At 37.8% G+C, this 10,078-nt stretch overlaps 1 protein-coding gene across 16 annotated transcripts in view; it reads left to right on the top strand.

Moving 5' to 3' along the window:
• GRM5 (glutamate metabotropic receptor 5) overlaps nucleotides 1-6,911 on the top strand; it is a 351,429-nt gene extending 344,518 nt beyond the window's left edge. For 7 of the 16 annotated variants that reach the window (XR_013224104.1, XM_077298566.1, XM_077298564.1 and 4 more), the window contains 2 exons: nucleotides 4,500-5,068; nucleotides 5,667-6,647. Coding sequence is in view for 13 of the 16 variants with exons in the window: in XM_077298566.1 (XP_077154681.1) it covers nucleotides 4,500-5,068; nucleotides 5,667-5,710 (613 nt within the window). In the remaining 3 variants the exon portion in view is untranslated. Of the gene's footprint in view, nucleotides 1-4,499 lie in introns of all 16 variants that reach the window. The other 9 variants (XM_077298557.1, XM_077298558.1, XM_077298556.1 and 6 more) reach the window with 3 other exon arrangements.
• The last annotated feature ends 3,167 nt before the right edge of the window (nucleotides 6,912-10,078 follow it).

The raw sequence follows: 10,078 nt of genomic DNA on the forward strand, positions 1-10,078 counted from the left end.
ATGTCATGTAATCCTGTTCCCATCCATGTTACCTTCCTTCCTAATGACCAATTCTTCCCTACCAGTGGAGTTGTAGTAAATACTTAGATCCTGTTAGTTCCTTGCCTTATCGTAGACGTCCAAAGTACTAGTGTTGGTGTACTCATCGATGACCTATGGCTCCTGATTATAAAGTGTGTCCACATCAAATGGGGAATGGATGACAAGGACTGATTTATAGTCCCAGAACCAAATCCATTTTCTAATGTCATAGATTTATGTCCCTGATGCTACTTAACTACTGTAGTTTCTTTATATGGAGCCTGCTGACAATTTTTATTGGGATTTCTAGGATTCTCAATTGGTGACCTATCTATAGGGTAGACCATCAATGTGCAACCGGTGGGGGTGTGTGGGGCATAATCACTCATCTACATCTGTCACTTAAACTGAGGATCCTATGATGGGAAACCGATCATGAGGATTGATTATTTTGAAAAAAAAAAACTTTAACTGCAATTATAATTTACAACGGAACACATCAAATTGCCATCTAACAATGTGGAGCATGAAATATACATTTCTACTGTTAATATTTCAACCGATTGGGGTGACTTTGGATATTGAACTTCACTTAGAATACTATTTGACAGCACACCATGTGGTCATCCATGGTATTACAAGTTATTCTTTAATAACTCCAATATCTGCTGCTCTATTCCTCAGAGCTATGTCCTTGGAAAAAAGAGGGATACATTAATCTGTTGCATTTAGACATCTACAGATGAGATTATTCGTTTCTACCAAGACTCAGGCCTTGGTATCTATCTTATATTCAATTGTCATGGTGTTTCCTGGTCCTGGTTGCAATTCTTCTTTTGGTTCTGTCGACTTACTTGGCTTTGTTGTGATTATGGTTCCTGGATTTCATTTTGATTCTTATTCATCTCCTAGCCCCAACTGTGGCCATTTTTCTGGATATAGCTTTACTTCAATATCCTAAACTTTACCATACTTGCCAACTTTTCTGGCATATCCGAAAAATGAAGACCTCATAAACTACAGTAAGAGTTGGCATGGTTATGCAGAAGCAGCACTTCCAGGGGGGTTCTTCTGCATAATGCTGGGATGCTCTATTATTATCTCACGGCGCCCCAACGTCTACTAACACTTTCAACTGGAAACTGAGCATAAAGGAGCATGACCTGTGAAAATGGCATGGTTCGAGGAGAATTTTCAGTGCCTAGCATCAAGTGTCACACTGCATGAACCTCCAAGGAAGGACCTCGGTTTGCCAGGAATGTATACAATCCAAGGTACTCACACAATAAAGCTTCCCATTTTTGGGAAAATATATGATGTTGGAATTTGAATGATAAAATCGCCTCCAGCTGCAATCTTCCTAACTTCTAAAGGTTCCCATATACTTGAGATAGCTGTTGGACAAATGCTCATTTTGCTGAACGCTTTCTGTTCCTACAGCCCTGTTAATATGTTTTCAATGGAGAGAGTGTAGGAAGCAGCTATCAGACACCCCTGGTAGAAGATATGTCTCATTACGAGTCCCACCAAAATCTTCAGACTTAGAAAACTGGGCTTCTACAACTTTATTAGCTTTGGCTCACGTCCATTTGCTGGAACATCCATTTTCAGTATAGAGGAAGTTCTCATATCTTGACAATCTCTATCAGAGGAACACATGGAGTTTGCTAAGTTTCGGCTTACAACAGAGGAAAGAATGTGATGCATTAATCTGAGTCTTCACCAAGAGGTCACCAATATTGTTCAAGCTCTTTAATAACCCCAAAACAAACAAATCCAAATGATCTGTGCATCACTTTTTAACTCATTAACCAAATGGTAAGATTCTGATTAGTAATTGCTTAGAAGAAACTTACCATGATATGGTAAGACAAGATTTCTCTTAGGACTTGCTGTGTATCTAGAAAAACTTTGGGTCTGCATTGTCTCTAAGTTTTTGTACCTGTTGTTTCCCCATAGAATCCTTGACATTAATACTTATTTGTATAGCCAAACTTAATTTTCCTTGTAATGTGTTTGAAATATTTTACAGGAGGCAGGCTGAAACCCAAACAGCTACTTTACTGACCAGTATAGATTGCAGAACCCTCCTACAGAAACCTCCTGGAGAGCAGTGCGGAACATTATGGACTACGTTTTGCCAAGACAGCCAATAACTCAATTTGTGAACTCTTTCTTGTTCCCTACTTCAGTGATTGCGCAGATGGCTTTTATAAACATTGGGATAAGACAGGGGCCACATTACAACACAATTCCTTTCCTCTATCAGTTACCTGTTATGGTTATGTCTTTCAATACTCAAAATCCCAAAGATTTTTCAAAACCGCTCCCAATGAAATGTTAATGAAATCTTCTGTGTTTCTTCTGTGCAAGAACTGACTATGATTCTGAAACATGCCCATAGTTCTTCAGACATTAGAAGAAGTCATGGGAGGTAGAATGTCTAAATTATTCATCTTGTGGAAGGTGCATAATGGGTTTGACCCATATCTCCATCCGTGTTAAAACCATCACCACTTTTCATCCAATTCCTGGTTGACAAATCTATGGTGCCTTATAATCCTTATCAAATGTTCTCATCTCTCGTTACTGGCAGATCACTAGGCATCAAAGTCTGGTTGATCAAGTGGGAGGCATGGAGTCAGAGGTTTTATGTCCACCAAATCTACAAATCTCATGCAGTAGACAGATTGAATGATTCTATTCCAATGCCGAGTTGACCTGTTTCAACATTGATCATTAACGTGATACTGCCAATAAAGGTCATTGAAGTCTTGGCTCACTTGCTCTTCGTTATTAGTTATTTATTAAACTGTCCTTACCTTACTTTTCTCTTCCATCCTCCGATTAAACTCAATGTTGTTATTTATAATTCATAAAGATATCTGGAGTCATTTAAACCTGGGAAAATACTCTAAGGATGACATTCAAGAAGCTGCAAAATTACATATACCAGGTCGTCTAAGGAAATAGTGTTTGCCTGTGGTTGGATGAGTCGTCCACATATCAACTCTTGTGCCAGTTCCGAGCTTACCTTCAGTCTTGTAATCATAGGCAAAATTCAGATGAATTACATTATGAACCCAAGTATCTTTCAAAAAGACCTAGCGGATTGATGGATAGGGTTTGGTTCTAAGGAGACCTAGATATTCATGGAGTCTTTGATCTAAAGGTTTGTCTCATGAGTTTCATGCTTTCTTTTATCCTGTTAAGACATGGGCCATAAGAAGTTGTTTCTTCACTCATCTCTTCTTGCTTTGGACCCTACTGGTTTTTACAGCTTCATCTTTGGCAACAGGTTGACTTTGGTGACAAATGGAATGACACTAAATCTTCTCCAACACCAGTCCTGTCCATTTCTTTAGTATAATTTTTCCATGAAAACCAATGCATTTCATTGATATCACAGAATGAAAGCTTTTAAAAACCTGATTCACTTTGGTTTTCATTGGAGTGGTTTTGCTTTGATATTATATTTTGATCCTATGAATTTCAGAATAACTTCCCGACACTCATAAACTTTGCTCCATTTTTGTTCCTAATTAAACCTTTGGTTCTTTTTCCATCGTCAGTTGTTTTGTCCCATTGATTCATGGTTACAGAGTGGGTCCCCTGCCTTTAAACGCTGATCTTCTGACTACTTTTGTTCATAAATCCGAACGTTACCGCCATTTGCAATTTTCCATTCTGCTCCCATTCACCCATTCCTAGTGACCTGTCATATTACGTCTATTGTACCTTCGTGGAATTATTATATTCTGGAAGGTTCCGTACCGGGGGAATCAAACTCAGAATTTCTGTACCAGAAAGACTCCAACTTCTTATAGAAGTTATGAATGCTGCCCATTCATATGTTTAGCCTGCAATCTAACCATACCATTATCACTGTATAAGTTGTGTAAGGGCTCTAGTTAAAGGGGTTGTAGAGTTTATTGTTGCACCTGGGCCCTGATGCCTAAGATGTCGAAGTCCCACCTTTCCTATAAAAAAAACATTATTGTAGATGGCAGACTGGGAACCCAATTACAGGTCTTTTTTTAGGCTCAGGAGCTTTAACTTGCTAACCAGCATCTAGGTACAGGTGACTAATCGGTCTAAGGCGCAAAGTCTCATAAAGACATCACTATTATAAATACTATGAGGTAGATAAGGGATCCAGTTACAGACCTTTAGGGCTCTCGAGCATCAACATAGGCTTCTGTAAATTAATTTCTTTAAACTCAGCTTAACACAATCTCAGGAGTTGTCTATAGGTTTGTTAGGTTTTAAAGAAGTCTGCAGTTGGCCTAATATTTAGCTTTAGAATAAAAGTTTTATAGGTTATGAGATGTTCAGCATCATATATAAATAAATAATCAAGTAATAGATTAAAAGAAGATCTGGGGTTAGATAATACAGAAACATATAAAGTCAAGAGTCAAAATTGAAGGTAACTTGTGAGTTCCCCATTCTTACGTAATTTTTCACGTTTATTTCAGCTCTAATGGAAAATCTGTTACTTGGGCACAAAATGAGAAGAGCAGTCGGGGTCAACATCTATGGCAGCGCCTTTCTGTTCATGTGAAGAAAAAGGATAGTACAAATCAGACGGCTGTCATTAAGCCCTTCTCAAAAAGCAGCACAGAGAACAGATATATTAGCACTTCCTTTCCTGACTCCAGTGCCAAAATGCTGTATGATGTTTCTGAAGCCGAGGAGCATTATCCAGTACAGTACCGACCACAGACCCCTTCTCCAATCAGTACTGTAAGCCAGAGAGCTGCTTCTGTTACCCGGACAGAGGATGACATCCCATCTTTTCATTCAGATGCCGCCCAACGAAGTGGTTCTTCTCAAGGTTCCTTAATGGACCAAATCAGTAATGTTGTGACCCGATTCACCGCCAATATCAGTGAGCTAAACTCCATGATGCTTTCTTCAAACACCCAAGGAACATTGGTACCCACCCCTTTATGTTCTTCTTACCTGATTCCAAGGGAGATCCAACTTCCCACAGCTATGACCACCTTTGCAGAGATCCAGCCAGCCCCAGCAATTGAATATAACGGTGGGTCAGTTTCTGCCAGAAAGTCCTCTTCTGACAGCGTCAAAGATAGCACTTCAGAAGCACCGGTAGTAAAGCAAGATGTTGAGGAGTTGGTGGCTTTAACGCCTCCTTCTCCTTTTAGAGACTCTATTGACTCAGAGAGCACTTCCCCTAGCTCCCCAGTTTCTGAATCAGCTCTTTGTACCCCATCGTCACCTAAGTATGACAACCTGATCTTGAGAGACTACTCTCAAAGTTCTTCTTCATTGTGAATGTAAATTATGCTATTGAAAATGGGAGTAAATATACATGATTTGGGAGAGGGTTTCACAGACCTTGTTTCGGGCAGCTGGTGCTCCTTAAGGGCAGTATCAGATCAAAGGTCCCATCTTCCCACGCAGAGCAGTTATTATTAGAGTGGCCTTAAAACATGGTGTTTAAGAAAAACACTTGAGGACACTTGAGGGCTGGTAAGGAGTTGACCATTGGGCATAGGGGATGTATTATAAGTGCTTTGATTTAATGTTAAAGTTGGCTGTTTAAAAATGAAATTGAACAGAGTGGATTGTAATCAACTGTAAAATATATTGTCTTGTTTTGCTTTTGATTCTCTTCCCAGAACTGAACCTTGATCTTTTATCAAGATTAGAAGACCAAACATGAATGTACATTTTCTAAAAGACTCAAAATCTGGGACCAAAATGGCAGACAATTTTGTATGAAGAATCAAAAACACACAAAAAATCTCGTCAAATAAACTCTCAGAGCTCCTCGATCCGTATCGAATATTTGATACCCATCACAAATAGCTGACTCTCTGCAGTAACGATGACTACTGTATGTACTACATAGGGCACAACGCGCAACATGTCAATGAAGTTTTCATTTTTTGTAAATATTCTTTGTTCATTAACCTCCAAGTGGTTGAAAAAAAACCCCATCGGACTGGAATTTATTAATGATGAATTATATTGTCTTTTTTCACCGTGTTGCCGACAATACTAAAGTAGCAAAAAAATATTTTTTCGGAGTACTGTTTTGTAATTACCCCTTCCTAAGGGCGAGTTGTTTTTTGGTGAATATATTTATAGCAGAATTGTTTAATTATGGTGTTCTTGCATCCCTATGTGTCGAATGCTTTTTATTTTCTAATGATTTTTTTATCGAGGAAAAAAAATAATTGTGTTTTATTGCTTTTTGCATGTAAAAAAATACAATAAAAAACAAACAAACTCAACGCTACTGAAAAAATCCATAAAAACTGGTATGGTATTGTCATAGCTTTTAATAAATTGTGTCAAAGCCTTGAATACATTTAGTAAAATAACCATAAAGCCATGGGTTTTGATTTGTGGCTTGGCTATTTGTAGATTATTTTAACCTTGAACTGTGACCGAAATTTGATTTCAAAGCAATACAAAGTAAGGATGACATCTCCTTAAACCAGGATTTTTTCCATAATATATAAAAATATAACATGTTTGGTATCATACATTAATAGGATATTAATTTTTTTGTATACTTAAACTGAACTTTGTTATCATATCAAAGCAATTAAAACAGTACACATGTACAAACAAAAATCTTTACATAATTCCTGAAAAAAAAAAAAGATATTTGTGTTCTGATAACTATCCTCAGGTGCCAAATACAAATAATTCAAAGGATAGTAGTTTAATAGCAGGTAATGATGACGGAAATAGCCTTAAAGCGGAATGTAGATTTCTAGATAAGATTCTGCCCGGAATGTTGTTGTCTAGGAAAGAAAGAATTTAGAAAAATATATGAAGAAAATGTAAGGGAAAAGTGTCTTAGATTCCCTGATTGTAAATATTTTGGAAGTGAAGGTAGCCATTTTGTGGTCGAAACCAAATAGAAGAAAATAAAGAGTGATTTTTTTAGGAATAGGTGACGTCACTGAAAACATATCGTCACTCATTCCTAAGCAGTAGCACTAATGTGGATATATATAATCTGCGCTGCCGAATTCATGTGGTATTTCCTCATGAAGAAGTCACTTAGACTTTGAAACGCGTTGAATAAACCACCTCTCTCAATGTGAAATACGTCTGGACATATGAATATTCAGCAGCGCAGATTATATCCACATTAACACATTCATTTATCTACAGCATGGTCACTTGCTGACCCATGGATAACTTTAAATGCTTTATCAAAAGCTCCATCTGGTGAGTAGAATTTGATCATATCAATTCACTTTGCGTTGGATAAGACCCTATTTGCGCTGATCTCTCCAGCAGTATTCCTTACGCAGTAGCACTAGTTGATCCTTAACTAATATGCACAACTAGAATTGATGAGAATCAATTTACACGACCTGGTCCATTGGCCACGTCAGTAATCTATGGCCGTTGGACAGGAGTCGTGAGAACTGTCTCTTACTTGATGGCATCTTTTGCTCTGTTGATTTGAGACATTATGATTGCGGAGTGAAGAAAATGTGTAATGATGCCAGGTCGGCTAGTCAATAGATAAGCCATGTTGATGCCATGAGGTAAGAGGCAGTTCTCATGGCTCCCTTTTTACGGCAACAGATTATTGTTGTGGTCGATGAACTGAGTTGTACAAATCGATTTTCAGCAACTCTATATACAATGGTACATAGGGTCGAGCTGGCACCCTTGGAGTACCAAAGGATTTTTTGGCCAGCCTTGAATTTGACTAAACGTTCTGCCAATCCAATTTAGTGCCATTACTTGACATCTGGATCTATTTCTTGTAGGAAGGTCTACAAGTAATCTAATATACACAACTAGAGTTTGAGGATCAATTTGCACGACCAGGTCCATTGACACTGTCAGTAATCTGTGGCCGTTGGACATGAGCCATGAGAACTGTCTTTTACTTGACGGAATCCATGGCTCTTCTTTTGATTAGCTTACCTAGCACAATATCATCATTACAGAGTGACGTCACCCCGGGCTGGCTAATCAAAAGATAAACCATGTTGATACCATCAGGTAAGAGGCAGTTTTCATGGCACCCATTTTTACAGCCACAGATTACTGTCGTGGTTGATGAACTGAGTTTTTCAAATCGATTCGCAGCATCTCTATATACAACTGTACATAGGGTCGAGCTGGCCCCTTGGAGTAGCAGAGGATTTTTTGGCCAGTCTAAACTTTGACTACAAGTTCTGACAACCCAATTTAGTGCCATCACTTGGCACAGGGGTCTATTCTTATTGGAAAGTCTACAAGCAATCTAATATACGCTAGAGTTGATGAGCATTAATTTGCTTGAACAGGTCCAATGGCCACATCAGTAATCTGTGGCCATTGAACATGAGCCATGAGAACTGCCGTTTACTTCACAGCATCCATGGCTCTTCTTTTGGTTAACTTGCTTTGTCGTTGCCGAGTGATGTCATGCCGGGCTAGCTAATCGAAATGTAAGCCATGTTTATGCCATCAGGTTAGAGGCAGTTCTCACAGATTGCTGTCGTAGTCAACAAACTGAGTTGTGCAAATCGATTTGTAGAACATCTATATACAACTGGACATAGGTCCGAGCAGGCTCATTCGCGTACCGGAAGGTTTTTTGGCCAGTCGTGAATTTGACAAACCCATTTAGTGCCATCACTTGACACCGGGGTCTGTTTCCTATTGGAAGTTCTACAAGTAATCTGTTAGACCTTAGTGATATAACCTATGAGTACTACGTTACCATAAATCCTAACATTCCCATTTGGTGCAAACCAATTGCCACTAGAGTCTACTTCTTATTATTTTTTTCACAAATACCCTATAAGATCCTAATGATGATATCTCCTGAATGTACAATGATACTACAAAATGTAATTAAAATTAAACCTCTAAATGTTCTTAAAATGATCTCCTCTGGTGAGTCCAAAGAAGCCTAGTCCTAAACAAATTTTACATTTTTCAATAAATATGGTTTCTTCACACAAAAGGCTACCTTTTCATATGGGGAAAAAGAAGTACTCTAAAAATACTGTGAATTTATATTTTATCATACATTCCACAAGCATATATAGTAATGCAACAAGAATATTAAAATATATTGTGAGAGATTTCAGAATATATATTACTGTGTAGTTCTGTCTGTCAGTGTCACTATTTGTATGAAAACGTAAAAGAAGGTAGGTACCAGAGATTTTAGAAGGAAGTCTTATGTTCATAAGCGTTAAATTCAGGATACAAACAAAAATTATTTCTTTTGAAAAGCGGCGTTACTCTTGTTCACAGGTTGAATGTGGTATTGCAGCTCATTCATTTGACTACAACTAAGCTGTAGTACCAGACACAATCATTTTATGGATGTGGCGCCGTTTCTAGAAAAAAATATATATATTTTTTCCAGTTGTGTACAACTCCTTTTATCTCAATGTAAAAGATAAGTTTTTCTTTATTAATCCATTTCTTTTATAAATTTTATTAATGACAGTGATTATATATCAATGAGTTGTAAAAAGAAAGGTTTAAAAAATACAGAATGATAACAGAATTATTTTGAAAAAATAGTTTTAATAAAATACAATTAAAACATAACAGTTAGTCAAAGGGCTTTATGATAATATAGGAATTGATGCAGTTTTGCAGTTTTTTAGTTTGAATAACCTTCAAAGCAGTCTGAACAAAGCCTGAAGATTTTATTTAGATAGCAAGCAACATTTTTTCCTTTTTGAAAGTATTTATAAAGATTTGAAATATAGAAAAACGATTGTCCTAAGTATTTCTATTTCCTATTTGTCAGGTTTTCTTCTATATTTTTTTATTTGAAATATACCGTATTTTTCAGATTATAAGACACACTTTTCTCCCCAAAAATTTGGTGGTCAAATGGGGGTGCATCTTATAATCTGAATGTAGCTTACCAGGGGGGTAGCAGCGGTGGACCGCAGTCCCAGGAGGCAGGATCGGCTTCGGGAAGCTGGCAATGGCAGAATGTGGGTGATGCTGTGAGCCAAGGGCAGGGAAGTCGCAGTGTATGGCGGTGCATGGCTGTGACAGCAGGTTCCGGGATTACACAGAATGTCGTCAGAGTCCC

This window comes from Ranitomeya variabilis, chromosome 3, assembly GCF_051348905.1.
Source record: "Ranitomeya variabilis isolate aRanVar5 chromosome 3, aRanVar5.hap1, whole genome shotgun sequence".
In the NCBI taxonomy this organism is placed as follows: domain Eukaryota; kingdom Metazoa; phylum Chordata; class Amphibia; order Anura; family Dendrobatidae; genus Ranitomeya; species Ranitomeya variabilis.